This window comes from Protopterus annectens, chromosome 4.part0 (genome assembly GCF_019279795.1).
Source record: "Protopterus annectens isolate FY-2018-M chromosome 4.part0, PAN1.0, whole genome shotgun sequence".
NCBI lineage: Eukaryota > Metazoa > Chordata > Ceratodontiformes > Protopteridae > Protopterus > Protopterus annectens.
Genome location: NC_056733.1, coordinates 550,670,776 through 550,687,778, shown reverse-complemented (window position 1 = coordinate 550,687,778; position 17,003 = coordinate 550,670,776). Strand labels below are relative to the sequence as shown.

The 17,003-nt window shown below is 34.9% G+C and overlaps 1 protein-coding gene across 3 annotated transcripts in view; it reads left to right on the top strand.

Annotated features, from left to right (window-relative positions):
• The window catches only part of MYO18B (myosin XVIIIB), a 2,352,406-nt gene that overhangs the window by 1,708,462 nt on the left and 626,941 nt on the right, over positions 1-17,003 (top strand). For all 3 annotated transcript variants that reach the window (XM_044068483.1, XM_044068482.1, XM_044068484.1), the window contains 2 exons: positions 4,655-4,768; positions 8,300-8,416. In XM_044068483.1, the coding sequence (XP_043924418.1) occupies positions 4,655-4,768; positions 8,300-8,416 (231 nt within the window). The remainder of the gene's footprint in view (positions 1-4,654; positions 4,769-8,299; positions 8,417-17,003) is intronic.

Genomic DNA, 17,003 nt, shown 5'->3' with positions numbered 1-17,003 from the left:
AGCTTAAGTAAGGAGTTATATGACCACTTAGACAAATGCACAGAATTATCAGTACTAACCACAGCAAAATGCAATAGTAAATTAAAAGCAAACCACAAGGGTGGTCCTTAAATAAAATATATTTTACAGTAAGAAAAAAGATAATAAAAAACATGACCAGTGAACTGAAAGTACTATTAGGTCTAAGAAAGCAACCCGAGAGATTAGGCTAGCTTCTAAAACTAAGAATGACTAGTTATCTAAGACAATTCAGGAACACTAGCTAAACATGCTCAAAAAATTTTCTAAATGCAGCCATCCCCTTCAACCGAATAGTCATTGGCAACATACTAGCAAATAAGTTTAGTGCAAACTTTACCCCTGAAACATCTATCCAAAGTCCACATATTCTAGAATGCCTTGCACTCCCTTTTATCACCAAAGAACATATTTTGAAAAAAAATACTTATTCTATGGGACCTGATAGCCAAACTCTCCTGTACCGAACTTTCCCTCATCTAGTTTAGCCGAAGCTGAGCCTCAGGATTTGTTCCTGAGTTGTGGTGCACTACAATGTTCATAACCCCGCACAGGAGTGGAACTACCACAGAACCTAGTAATTATATACCCATCAGCCTTCAAACCTGATCGACAAAGGTATAGAGCACATCATAACAGACCCCATCAATTATGGCATCAAACATCACATTAGGCTAGACCCACAACACTTAAGCATCATCAAAGGGGAATCCTGTATGTTACAACTATTTAACTTCTTTGAGATGGTCACCTAGGCTGTGAACAGGGTTCATGCTATTCACACAGTGCATCTTGACCTCATCAAAATATCTCACATTTTAACCCATGTGGGCATTCTAAGTAAGGCAAATGCTTTAAATATGTATGTATCCTTTTGTGAATAGATGGACAGAAAACTGGATAAAAGACTGAACCCACATAGTTATTGTGGTAGGTGCCTCATCTGATAGTTTGAAGATAACTTTCAGAGTCCATCATAACTTTGTATTGGGAACTGTTCTTTTTGGTATTGATCTCAAAATTGAGAACCAGAACTTCTGGTTAACTAAGTCTGCAGATGACTGCAAACTGGGTGCTATTATCATGACCTACTCTGGCATCTGTGTGTGTGTGTGTATGTGTGTGTGTGTGTGTGTGTGTGTGTGTGTGTGTGTGTGTGTGTGTGTGTGTGTGTGTGTATACATATATATATATATATATATATATATATATATATATATATATATATATGTATAGATATATACGTATATATATTTATATATATATATATATATATATATATATATATATATATATATATATACATATATAATATTGGTCTACTTTGATTCACTGAAAACTTATTTCACTGAATTTCAATTCACCCTCAAAAAATTGCTGAAAGCTCAAATCACTGAAAAATCATTTCCCTGGATCACATTTCACTGAATATAAATACTGTTGGCCAAATAAAATATATATGCCCTTTTCCCCAATGGCCATGCCCCCCACACCCACCCTAACTCTATATACTAACTCCAGGACTGCACTACAATGGGTAAAAGGGCATATATGCTTTATTTGCAATTAGTGCTTACATTCGATGAAATGTGATTCAGTGAAATGAGTTTTCAGCAATTTGGTGTGAGTGTTTTGAAATTCAGTGAAATGAGTTTTCAGTGAATCAAAGTAGACCAATATATATATATATATATATATACACACACACACACACACACACACACACACACACACACACACACACACACACACAGATATATATACACATATACACATATATATATATATATATATTTGTATATACACACACATATATACACACATATTTGGGTCTCTATCAGCTGACTTAGTTTTCAGAAATGTGAAATGCATATGATTGAGTTTTTGAAAACTCAAAGCTTTGGAATGGAGATCACGGTACAGTCCTGATCAGGAAATTTACACTTTTTCTCACTGTAGTGCAATCTCAGAGTTGGTATATATAATTTACAGGGGGTGCAAAAAGGTAGATTTTTTTCATTTTGTTTGTGGGGTTTTTGATGTTCAAATTTTTGTAAACTCGATCATATGGTTTTGACTATATGAATTTCGAGTTTCTGAAAACTGGATCACCTGAAATAGACCCATATCTGTGTGTGTGTATATATATATATATATATATATATATATATATATATATATATATATATATATATATATATCCATCTACCTATATCTAGCTATGTATATATATATATATATATATATATATATATATATATATATGTATATATATATATATATATATATATATATATATATAGATATATATATAGATATATATGTATGTGTGTGTGTGTATGGGTGTACCTTGACCCACCTAAATTACTTTTCTCTGAAACATAATTTCATAACCCATTTTTCTTTAAGTGCATTTATCCGAAAATGAACTTTCGCGAAAAAACGAGTCAATGAAAAGAAACCGAGGTTGTTGTTGTAGATCGCAGCACAGTGGGGATAAGGGAATATTCCATTTTCCCCACTGTAGTGCTAACTCAGAGTTAATATAAATGTGTTTAATGTTGCAATTGTTTTTTTTTTTTTTTTTGCATTTCATTGTCTAGGTTTTTCACAAAAGTGCAATTTCGGATAAATGCACTTTTGGAAAAATGGGTTCATGAAATTACGTTTCGGACAAACAGCCAAGGATTTACCCATGGTTAGCATGGTTTGATCATAAGCACAAAGCCTGAGTAATTAAACAAAGCCAGCTATGGGTAAATCCTTGTTTACTCATACTCAGGAGTGGATTATTACTATTATATAGTGACATTATTTAATAAATAAAACTTTTGCCTTATTTAAAAAATGTCGTTGTAGAAAAGGAATGTAGTATTTTTCCACATTTTCTGTGTCAGAGGGTATCCAACAGATGCACTTCACATACGTAGGTTATGTACTTGCCAATGCCTGCAAAGTGCATTACTAAAAGACAGTATGTGCTGCTTTATCATTGCTGTAGGTGAAATGGGTGCACCAGTCTGTGAAATAAAATAAACTCTTCCCATTAAATAAGCAGAAAGGCAGTCAGTTCAACATGTAAAAACAAGAGACGTTTTTTGTTATTTTTATAAAGTGTATCACTTAGCTTCTTGGGAGAGTTTATTTTACTTCTACAGACATCCACATTACTAATAGGGGAAGTCTGCCTGTCACAGCTTGATATATTACAAAGGTATGTCCTGTAAAAAAATAACAGAAACTTTCCCGATACTACAGAGAGCTTCTATTATTTTTATAGGATTGCTTGCAGTTACATTTGTACTACACCAGGCTGCAATAAGCAGACTTTTTTCCTGTTGGTAATGATCGATTTATAATGAGCATGATGATTCTGCCGCTGAATTTGTGTGCACATATTTGAATATTAATCAGCATTCATTGTATAATTTTTGTTATCCTACAACCTGTTGGCCATAACCAAAATATTCTTTTTTAATAACATCCCACTTCTTGATAAATATCTTTTCTTCAGTTTTTTCTTTCTATAAAAAGATGCACATATTGCAAAGGTCACAAAGGGATGTATTCTAGTGAAGAAATAAGGAAGTATGCAGTATCATATTATTGTTAGTTTACTGATGGAAAGCATGCCACTGTGTTGTGCAGCATTACAGGTTCAGATTCTAAGAAGGCAGACTTTCAGATTTTCATTGAAAGGTTTCCTATCAGGAATAAATATTTGGCATGATGGAGTCTAACCTGTAGGTGCTTACAGATTTGGCAAAGCCATATTCACAAAACCTATTTATGGATTTGGAAATGTTGACTAGATAACCTGTCAATGTCCCATGCTGATTACGAGTGCATCCATTGTCTTTATTGAATGGCATTGATCAGAAATGGACAGGTAACAGATTGCAACAGGTGATTCACTAAGGGTTGTAAAGTAACTGTTTGGTAGTGTTGAAATTATAACCAGTAAAGTTTCTTTACTAACAAGTAGCAATCACTTTTGTCACAAAGACTGAAGGAAATTTTAGAGGTTCTGTTTTAGGCCTCTTTGAGTTTACTTCACAGAGGACAAGAGGACACCTATTATTACAAGAGATGAATACACGAATATGGGGAGAAAGTAAAACACAGCAGTGACATCAGTAGCATTTTCTTTAAGGACTGTCTTAAACATATAGAGCAAAGATCTCAATGGAATTCATACTTTGAATGGACACTAAGTGATTCCATCCAAGCTGTTGTCTTAAGACACTTTACTATGTCACTACCTTGAAATATTATAGAAAATTAGAACATTTCACAGACATTGAAAAGTGTAATATACAGCTTTTGTCAAATTGTGTTACCTTGTAAGTTACTTTACTTTAGTTGTTCCTTCTTTTGTTACTTTGTATAATTACTTATCAGTAAGAAAACAACATTTAAAAAATGTTTCTGAACAGATAGTAGGCACCATGTTTCTTAGTGGACCACCTGAATTAAACAACTACAAAATAAAGTTTCTTCTTTGCATAGAATTTTCTTACTATGATATGTGTAAAAAGGAAATATATGATCATTAGCATATCCCTAAAACAAATACTGAGCTGAAAGAATCCGTAATTAGTTAACTAAACATCATTGTTTTCCTTTTTACTGCCAGCTGGAAGACAGTGTTGCACAGCGTACAGATGACGAAAAGATTCAGAAGTCACTCATCTTTGAATTAGAAAGCATTCGGACAGAGATGGAAACTATCAGCAGGAATAAGAAAATGGTATTTACCTACCTACATCTTTTTATTTATATGACTTTGTTAAATGGGTAAATAAACTTGTTCATAGACACTTTTTAGCTGTGACCTAAGCCAAAAGGCAGTGACAACTTTTCAATACATCATTTAAAAACAGGTTACCTTTAAAGCTATATGTGAAACCAGCACTTGCATTCTGGTTATATTATGCCCAGTATTTAAGATCTGCTTTTACATGAATATTTGCTAAAATTACTACACTCTGTACCAGGATAACAATATAGGAGTGCTTTTTTTACGAATGTTATTTGCATAAATCACTGTATTAAATGACAAGGGCGGCCACGGTGGTGCAGAGGTTAGTGTTGCTGCCTCACAGCAAGAGGTTCTCCTGTTCGATCCTCAGCTGGGGTGCCTTCTGTGCAGAGTCTGAATGTTCTCCCTGTGGTCATGTGGGTTTCCTCAGGGTGCTCTGGTTTCCTCTGACATTCCAAAGACATGCTGCAGGTGGATTGTACACTCTAAATTGGTCCTAGCATGTGTGTGCCTTCTGTGGAACGTTGGGTGCTGGCCTGGCAACTTGACACTGTAAAACTCCACTGCCAATCATGAGCAGACAGGTGATCTGCTGTGGTAACCCCTAACAGGGGAAAAAGCTGAAAGAAGAAGACTGTATTATATGACAGGGTATTAGAAAAACTTTATTTACATTTTCACACTGGTTATATTGCTATCTCTGGGCATCAGTTAGGGCTGCACATTGATGAATATGGTGTAGTATTACGTAGTCTATCTTAGATATCAGTTCATTAGAAGTAACCTGGTTCCCTAAGGGAATTGTATCTGTATTTGCTCATGAGGTATACTTTCAAAAGCCTCAAAAAAGAGTTTGCTAAGTTTTTGTATTTTGTCCACTTCAGTGTTCTATGATATAGGGGAAATTTTGTAGAAAACATTTTCTGGTGTAGTCATGTTATATGTTTTTCTTTTTTTTTTGAAGATGCATGTATGGTGTCTTGACTTCTTAGTTTGTACTGGGGATGTCTGATAAATAGTGTGTTTTCAGAGGCAGGTAGTAGGTTTCATTTAATATTTTGTAGGACAGAGGATTTAGTAAATAATATGGTCTTGCCACAACTATTTACCACTTATTTCATATGGTACTGCAGTGGAGTTCTCTTCTATAAGATAAATTAATTAATCTGAAAATTTTGTTTCTGCCTTCTTTATGGATATCAATATTTTGTTGGGAAATTAGACAGCTTAGTGGTATTCCATATACAATATTTTGTTGGGAATTTAGACGGCTTAGTGGTATTCTATATACAATATTTTGTTGGGAATTTAGACGGCTTAGTGGTATTCCATATACAATATTTTGTTGGGAATTTAGATGGCTTAGTGGTATTCCATATACAATATTTTGTTGAGAATTTAGATGGCTTAGTATTATTCCATACACAATATTTTGTTGGGAAATTAGACGGCTTAGTATTATTCCATAGACAATATTTTGTTGGAAATTTAGACGGCTTAGTATTATTCCATACACAATATTTTGTTAGGAATTTAGACAGCTTAGCGGTATTCCATACACAATATTTTGTTAGGAATTTAGACAGATTAATGGTATTACATACACAATATTTTGTTAGGAATTTAGATAGATTAGTGGTATTCCATACGCAAGACATGGGAGGCAGACTTTTTGATTATTGATGCTTTTTTGTTAGTAGGATTAGGATGGTTCAGTCCACAACAGAATCATAGGCTTTTTAACAACTGATTAGTAGTTCCTTTTATATTACATTATATATAGTTTATTTTTATATATTTATATATTTTAAGCATATCATTTGTTGCAACTAATATGTTATTAAATTGATTGTTAATATAATGTACATTTTATTAACACGTATAATATTTTTTAATGCTAGCTTAAAATGAATGTGTTTTTAAAATAGGAGGGTCCTCATTTATGAGGTCATTAATAGGGTCATTAAGTGTGTATTTAAATGAGATTTACCCTAGCATATGTTGTTTTGTCTGATGAAGGAAGGATACAAAGCCTTCCGAAAGTTCTTGTGTGTTAATAAAGTGCTAACATCAAAGTCACTACATCGTGATTATTTTCACTAACTGGATTTACTATAATCGCTACCTGCAGAAGGCTTCCTTTGTGGTTTTCGCTTTACTGGGTCTGTTTGGCAGTTTTGGTTTCTATTCCATACGCAAGACATGGGAGGCAGATTTTTTGATTATTGATGCTCAAGCTGTTTTGCTTCTTACATAAACATGAGAGTTAATTGTAGATTAGTGTTAATAGCTGGTACCAGATCAGAGAATGGATATTTATTTATTTTTTTGCTTCTCAACTCCAGATAATGGAGTGGCACGATTTGTCAAATGAGATATCGCTTATCTCTAACTCTGGTCCACATACTCAAAAGGCATTCCACATCTGGAGAAACAATTCCCACCAGCTGAACAGACATTTCCAAGGTGCACCCAAGTATGCAGTGACCCTAGAGAGGAAAAAGTGACTGGGCATCTAAGAGTGTATGAAGTATTTAGCAGCTGGCCCTGTCTTAAAGTCTTTAAACTATGTTCTTATTCAAAAAAACAAGGAATGTTATTATAAGGGCACTGCACTGTGTTTACCTTTGACACGTTGTTATGTAACGGCAAGGCTGCAATAAATGTCAACAACTTGCTGTCTTGGTATGAGTGATGGTGTAACTACTTCTTGAAATGTTTGAATTGGGCTAGTTCTTACATGATATGTAATGAGTGAATGAATGATAATGTTTTGGTGAGAAATTGTAATAAACACACTGCTGATTCTATACTTTATTTGTTCACAGTAACCAATTATCGGTGAAGAGATATTATAGCAAGCATAGAACAACTCTGCTATGAATGAATTTCAAAACATACGCTGGAAATGTTATAAACAACGATCTTTTCTAGTGATTGCTTATGCTTGCAATAACTTCAAGTAAAACATATAAACACCTACTGCAGAATGAGATTAGGGATTTAAGTGCCACTGTGATTTACAATAAATGATAACCTCGCAGCATTGTGAGCAGCGGTCCATCAAAATCATTTTGTCATGTCCTTACTGTGAGTAGACATGGTGTCCAGCTGTGGACATACAGAATGCAGCTTAGATAAAGCCATGAGCCTGTGTGTAACCCAGACATTATTTTGTAGTTACTAAGGTGACAGGATTGTTATGTGTAGTAATGTTATATTGTTTTGAAAAACTGTGGTGTAGTGTACCTTTGTGGTGTAGGATTCCTTTGAGGTGAAGTGTACCTTTGTCATGTAGTGTACCTTTGTGGTATAGTATTCCTTTGAGGTGTAGTGTACCTTTGTGTTGTAGTGTACCTTTCTTTAAGTGTGAAGTTAGGCTTCAGTTCCATCTTACTGCAACCACTAGAAGGAATGGATCTGTTCATATTTTTGTGACACACATGCTTAACGCTGTATATTTGGTCCAGTTTCTCTTAGCCTCCTTCAGCTGTTACCTTACTTTTTGTTCCATACAAGGTTGATGAACAGTTGTACCAGCTACAGCATGAAAGAGCTGACCTTCTGAAGCAGATAGAAGAAGACCAAGAAGACCTGAATGAACTCATGAAGAAGCATAAGGCCTTGATAGCACAGGTAACTAGGAGCTTCTGTTCCAAGCATGGTCATGCAGATATATAGTCAACATGATTTTATTGCACTGAGCATTAATATATGTGTTTTATTTGCAACTAAACTGATGAATATGTTTTCTGCCATGGTAATGGTTTATTCACTTGGCCTACAGCTCTGATTGGTATGCTGTAAACATAAAAAAAGCTTTATCAGTGCTGCCTTTTGCAGTTTATCTCTATGATTTTTTTTTTGAGGTGATTAAATATTCTGAATCTTTGGAACAGTGATATCCATTTTATGATCTGTACTGCTTTTTATAGTTTATCTTTATGAAGGATTGCACATTCTCAATCCTGGGAATACTAATATATATGTCATGTAATCTTATAACTTTAAAAGCATCATCGTGCATTTACATACCCTGCACTCCATGGGACAATAATGTGTAATACACAAGGAGAGCCTAAATAGATTTTATCAACACTAAATGATTACCATTGTATCAGTATGTGTTACAACTTTGCTTAGCAAAAGAGCACTGTGGTAAGGGGGTTGGCATAATGGTCAAGGCATTTTCCTTGCAGAGACACATGATGTATGGTTTGATTCTCACATTTCATCATTGACTGGTTATTGACTAGGTGAGTATAAATCTGCAGCCTGGTTGGTTATTATTTAAGCAATAACCCACGCCTGGGTGTGGTTAATGCTGGATTTACCCACGGTTGGTGTGGTTTGGTCATGAGGGAGAAGCCCAAGTGGCCAAACAAAGACAACCGTGGGTAAATCCAGCATTATCCATACCCAGAAGTGGGTTATTGCTATTATACAATGACATTATTTAAGAAAAAAAAAATTACTTTTCTTAAATAATGGCATTATGGCATTGTATAATGCCTCTGTGCTGCCCTTCTGCAGCTGTCCAGTATTCTGCTGCAGTTCTGATGTACTGTGCATGCATATGGTTACGCAGTACATCAGAGCTGTGTGTGGAAGCAATGGAGAAAGGAAGATCTCCACTGCTTTTTAAAAGGTGTCTCGCTATGTTAAAAGAGTTTAACATAGTGAGATATCTTAGCAACGGAGATCTTCCTTTTTCCGTTGCTTTTTTTAAAGCCGTATCGCTATGTTAAACGAGCTTTAAAAAAGCCACGAAGAAAAAAAGATCTCCGTTTCTTTTTTTAAAGATATCTCGCTATGTTAAACCTGTTAAACATAGCGAGATCACAGCAACTGAGCTCTTCCATTCTCCGTTGCTGTCTAACACACACAAAAAAAAAAAAAAAACATACTAATGGAAAAAGTCCTTTTCCATTAGTATAAGTCTGATTTACAACGGGCATATAATTATAAACTTATCAGCAACAATTGTTGCTGATAAGTATTTCATCCTTTGTTGTCTCCTATAATTATAAACTTAGTTGGTTAATTAACCCCAAGAAATAACAAGGAGATATTTAAGCTAAGTGTAGAATGTACATATGCTATATTTGCACCAAATGCAAATTTTATCAAATATGACAAAACTAGTCTAGTAAAAGCATACAGACTAAATTTCTGTGGACAAGAAGTGTAGGTCCAAATCAAGTTAAATGATAGGCAGAATGCCATCCAGTACTTTTCTACATGGCATTGATTTGCATTACTTAGATTTTATAAAACTTTCAAGGCCATGGCTCTTTGAGGAAGGTTAAATAAAATTAATAGGAAGCCAACACTTAAGAGTTTTCCATTCTTCTATGAGGGATTTGAATTCAAAAGAATAAATACATCAGTCTTCAGAATTTGGCCAAACATCAAATTTATTTATTTATTTTTATTTATTTATTTAAATTTGTTGACCGGGAGTGTCCAACTGGATGTAGGTCCATTTTCAGCGGAGGCCCAGGGAGAAAAGCTCCACAGTAAAATAAACAGACAGTAGTTACATTGGATTACATAGCGATTAACAATTTAACATAGCAATTACTTACAACATATTTAAAGATGAAGAACAAAGTACATCAGTAGACAACTAGAATCTTTATCTGTGAAGTACATAACAGACATTAACAAATGTTACAATGAGAAGTTCCTGCTGTATAATAAGTACTAGGCTTATGAGCATCTGAGCTTGCTATAAACAAGGTAGTTAGTGGAGTGGAAAGAAAGGTAGTGGTTGGATGGGGTGGATGATATTAGAGTGGGAGTTGCAAGGGCATAGCCAGCATGTTTTCGCAAATCAAAATCAAAAAATGACAATAACATTGTAAAAGCATTACCCAACAAAATGCACAAGAAATTTAAAACACCATACCTCCGTACATAAAAATACATATTAATAAAAAAAATCTAATGGAGAATAGCATAGCAGTGCAGTGATTACTGTTACCCCTCCACCACAGTATATCCTTTTCCAGTTTGATTCCTGGATGGAGTACCTTCTATGCACTGCTTGCATGTCCTCCTTATGTCCAGGTAAGTTTTTGTGTGTGGGTTTGGGGGTGGTATGCACCCATGTCCTAAAGATATAGTAATAGATAAATTGTTGAGCTTCTAATATGTCAATATTTGCATGTATAGTGTAAAAAGGACTGTTTGCATGTTGTGATGGATTGGTATATAATTCAGTAGTTTGTTTACTGCTTTAAAGTTTGACTTTCCCTTAGACCTGCGTAGGGCAAATAAAGTACTAGAAAATGAACAAATGAAAGATCAAAACAATATGCCTCTGATTCAGAAAGAACCCAAGCCATATGGTAAGGGCTGCTGCAAAAAGGCCCTGTTTCAATGATGTGGCATTTTCTGATTCAGAGACATATTAGCTGCAATGAGGAAATACATTATTATTTGCTAATCTGCATGTCTCTGAATCATTGTTAACTACTATGAATGCAGATCAGCATTTTCCTGTGTTAGTTAAAGCAAGCAGCCCATACGTAGCATTGACACACTCTCATACTTGTACACACTTACACACACACAAATACACACACATAAACACACACATACACACACACACACACACACACACACACACACACACACACACACACACACACACACACACACACACACACATGCACGCATGCACACACTCACACACACACACACACACACACACACACACATACACACACACCTCTTACTTGTCCTTGATTTTCTGCAATGATGTCTTTCAGTGATGATGTCTCAACTCTCTTAAATCATAGATCCTTATAGTCAGTCAGCAATGCCAGACATTAGAGTTTAAGACTCTGTGATGGTTGACCTGCTGCTGCTCTATTAACATTTTTAGGTGAGTCCCAGTTGTAGTTTAAATAATGTCCCTGGTATCATCTAGTGTTCCTCATAGGTTTGTATTGAAATTACACCCCACTGGTGACTGTCACTCATGACTCACATATATTTGCAAGCATCACACCATTCCAGATATTACAACTTCAGTATTCCCACCGTAATCTCCCTATCTCCACTTGCATACCTTACTTAACCTACACATTTTAATCACTACAACAGTTATTCACCTCACGTAACTATCACTATCTTTCCCATATGTCTTAAACAACTCCATTACTCTTAGCCCATCATTCAGTACCTATCTTACTCATATTTCATCTCTACAGAATGATTCCCATCTACTTTTCTCCTCTTTCTCCTACTTTACCTCATTCTATATCCTTCTTACTATTACACAGTCCAAATTTCTTACAAACCAACTTCTACAACTGCCGTACATACACCATCGCTTCCCAGCTACTCCTCAATAGGCCCAACTATATATATATATATATATATATATATATATATATATATATATATATACATATATATATATATGCCTTAAACATACTTTTACAAAGCAAAGTAAAAATCTTCACCCTTCAAAGCCCCTGCTACGTGACTGTCTCACTTCCAGCACAACTGAAAATGAAAATGAAACAACAATATGTAATGCCTCCCACCCTCTCCAGCTTAGCTCAGTGTGGAGATATTCATCCAAACCCCGGCCCCTCCACACCTCCCTTCTACCCTTCAAAATCTCTAAACTTCACCACCATTAATATCCAGAGTATCACAAACAAAGTTTTGCTTCTGCATGCTTGGTTAAGCCAAAATAAACCCGACTTCACAGCTATCACAGCGACTTGGCTAAAACCATATGTCAAAGATTTTGAATTCCTTCCCTGTAACTATCTTTGCCTTAGGGCAGACAGGCCAAAGAAAAAAGGTGGCGGCATCACCTTAATTTACCCAAATAATTTTACAGTAGTTCAATACACAAAACCTATCCCACTATTCTCCACTGCAGAGATACTACTGACCTTCCTAAAATTGAATAACTGTAAAAACCTTTGTATCATGGTCATATCCCCCCAGGCAATAACATACCTATACTTGAAGAGATTCTTGCCTGGAGTACCACTAATATTAATAACGAAATTATCATCTTAGGCGACACTAACATCAATTGGAATGATATTTGAAATAATGACCCCCTCTAACAGCATTAACCTAAACTATTAAACACAGCTAATCTCAGACATCACCAGGCCCAACTATAAAAACAACAAAGGTTCAGTCCTTGATTGGATCCTGGTATCTGACCCTAACAAATCTCCTCCTCTGGTAGACTGCCAGATAGTATTACTGACCACTCACCTGCCTTCATAATGTGTAAGGTTATTCCTGTCCTACACCAACACCAAGTCAAGCACACTAGGGATTTATCCCATTTCTCCCCCTCTAACTTCAAAGAGATATTATATAGTGTGAACTGTACACCATTAAAACATCTCCTACTTAAGGATGCTGTTGAGATTTTCAATTCAACATATCTTCAGATCTTAAATAGAGTAGCCCCAGCTCATCTAAAGAGAGTTAAGGGTAAACATGTGAACTGGCTGACCAAGCAAACTAAGCAAATTATGTCCACTAGAGACAAAGCTTGGAGGAAAGCCTGGCAAAAAAACAAAAATGCAACTGACCTCACTTATTATAAACAGCTATGCAACCAGGAAAAACGTTTGGTGATTAAAAATAAAAAATAATATTTCCATACTCTTCAAAACTAATACAAACAAAACCCTAAAAAGTTCTGGGGTGCACTCAACTCCCTACTTTGTCCAGGTGCAAAAAATAATCCTTGTCCAAATCCAGACAAGAATCCCACTGAGATAACCACTCTCTTTAACTCTAACTTCATTGACACCATAGCAAAGCTTACCACCACCTTCCCACCAACAAATCACAAACCACCAAATACTCCTTCATCTCCCTGCCCAAACTCCTCTATATCTTCTTTTACATTCACACCAATTCCCACCTGCACAATACAAAAACTCCTTCATAAACTCAAACCATGTACAAATGCACCAGACAACTTACCAGCTGAATTTCTACAATTAGCAGCAAACTCCATTGCCTATTCGGTCAGGATACTCCTCAATAGATCCATTAAGGAGACCACAATACCTAACATTTGGAAGAAAGCATTTGGTCTTCCTCTGCATAAAGGTGGCAACAACTCTGATATCTCTAACTTCGGGCCCATAGCAATTCTCTTCCCCATCTCCAAAATGTTAGAAAAATGTGTTCACACATGGCTTCTAAATTATCTTGTTAATAACCACATCCTTTCCCCTACTCAACATGGCTTCAGTCCAGGGCATAGTACCAGCACTGCTCTCATATCTTTTCTGGATACAGTAAATAGGGCTCGAGAAGTCAGATACTTAGTTTCCCCACTTTTCCTTGACCTCACAAAGGCCTTTGATACAGTTTCCCATCCCCTACTACTTACCAAACTCTCCAACCAAGGTATCTCACCCTAAACTGGTTTTCTAACTATCTCCCAGACAGGCAACAAGCTACCAAATGGCAAAAATGCTGCTCACCATTTCTAAAGTCAACTGCAGGTGTTCCCCAGGGTTCAATACTTGGCCCCGCCCTATTTAGCATCGTCCATACCACTCTTACTCTTGGTACTGTTATCCAATATGCTGATGACTCTGTAATCATCTGCTCTGCCAAAACTGTTCCCGACCTGCACCATCTTACTCAACAGGCCTTTACAGAAACTGAAGCTTGGATATTAAGTAACCATCGCTCTCTAAACCCTAGTTAAATGAAGCTTATTATATTTACCCCCCAAAAATACCCTTCTCATCAGAAACAAATTCTCTGTCCACTCTCTGTCTAATACTAACACTGATGTCATTCCAAGTACCAAATTATTAGGTGTCATTATTGATGAAAACCTAACATTTGACCTCCATGCCCATAACAATATAAAAAAAAACAATTAGAAACTAGGTACCCTCTATAGACACAAGTACCTCCTTAACTTCACTGCTAATAAAGCTCTAGCTTCTTCTTTCCTGCTTTCACCTCTACTTTACGGTGCCCCCATCCTCACCAATATACAGTCTTCTCTCAAAACCAAACTTGTCTCATGCTACAATAAGATCACCAAATTTGTAACTAACTCAAACTTTTCATCCCTTACATCAATTAAACTAGCTTGAACTACCACAATATCTCACATATCTTCAATTAACTACTATAAACATATCTTCAATTAACTACTATAAACATATCTTCAATTAACTACTATAAACATATCTTCAATTAACTACTATAAACATATCTTCAATTAACTACTATAAACATATCTTCAATTAACTACTATAAACATATCTTCAATTAACTACTATAGACATATCTTCAATTAACTACTATAAACATATCTTCAATTAACTACTATAAACATATCTTCAATTAACTACTATAAACATATCTTCAATTAACTACTATAAACATATCTTCAATTAACTACTATAAACATATCTTCAATTAACTACTATAGACATATCTTCAATTAACTACTATAAACATATCTTCAATTAACTACTATAAACATATCTTCAATTAACTACTATAAACATATCTTCAATTAACTACTATAGACATATCTTCAATTAACTACTATAAACATATCTTCAATTAACTACTATAAACATATCTTCAATTAACTACTATAAACATATCTTCAATTAACTACTATAAACATATCTTCAATTAACTACTATAGACATATCTTCAATTAACTACTATAAACATATCTTCAATTAACTACTATAAACATATCTTCAATTAACTACTATAAACATATCTTCAATTAACTACTATAGACATATCTTCAATTAACTACTATAAACATATCTTCAATTAACTACTATAAACATATCTTCAATTAACTACTATAAACATATCTTCAATTAACTACTATAAACATATCTTCAATTAACTACTACACATAAATTTATGTAAACCATCTATGTGCTCCTCTCTCTCTTCCTTACTGTCCACCTATCATCCCAACAGGCCTCTTAGATCTGATAACACATTGTTGCTAAAAGTTGACAAACCAAATCTCTCAGCTGGTCAAATGCTATACTACTTCAGAGTTTCTAAACTCTGGAATGCCCTCCCGCCTTCTATCAGAACCATAAGTATCCTGTTCTCTTTAAGTCAACCTTAAGAAAACATCTTTTTTCACTCTGGCACTGTTCATGTGCCAAAATAAAACCTTCTTAAATATCTGTCTCCTTACTATAAAACTCTCTTTATTCAATCTCATCACTATAAATCTTTCTCACATTATCACCATAATGACTGCTGGGGCTCAAACTCTAGGTGTTAAATCTTTGCTACTAACACCTACAACCCAAAAACATTTAATATTTTAATGCTGTTTCACAATCATCCAATTCTACTATTAATGTTAATAATACTACACAATGTAGTAGTACATAAATACGTACATAACATTGAACCATCGTGATTATATTATTCCTAATGTAGTGTGGCTATATAAACTATGTATTAGTGTCAACGTCAATGTTTTACTCTATTGTAATTGTATTTTAATCTTTAATGCATTTTATTTTCTTATGTGTACTGCCATTTTATGTGGAACTTTTCTCCCCGGGCCTCCACTGAAAATGGGCTCACCTAGGCCCAGTGGACCATCCCGGTAAACAAATGCAATAAATAAATAATAAATAAATACTTCTTAGTGTAAAAATAAAAAAAGCCACCAAATGCATTAGTCAGCATAATGTAAAGCATGTGAGGTTTTAAACCTTTTTCTCAATTTACCATTATCCCTAGGGATAGCACAGAGGACCTTCTCTTACTGAAATGGGAAAGCGCATGGTTTGAATCCTTTTTGGTGCTTCTAAGTCTGTCCCTACTGTTTAATGTTCTCTCCCCAGACATCTTTTGTACTGCAAAACATGATTTTTTTTTATTTGAAATGCCTTTAAGGTACTCTACATACAATATTTCTTGTGGCTAGTGTCCCCTCAATCCACATCTTATCCACCAAAGCTACTATACACACATAATCTTTATACACTGTCAAAGTCAAAGAAAACTTTATTGTCATTCAGAACTACACAGCAGTGTAGCTGAACAAAGTTACAATGTTTCATTCAATGCAGGAAACACTTGCACATATAGATACAGAAAAATTAATAAAATATCACAGTAGAAATTTAATAAGTAGCAATTTGTAAGTAAAGTAGGACAGCAGTGACCCACACCCATCCCAGAACAGGAGAGA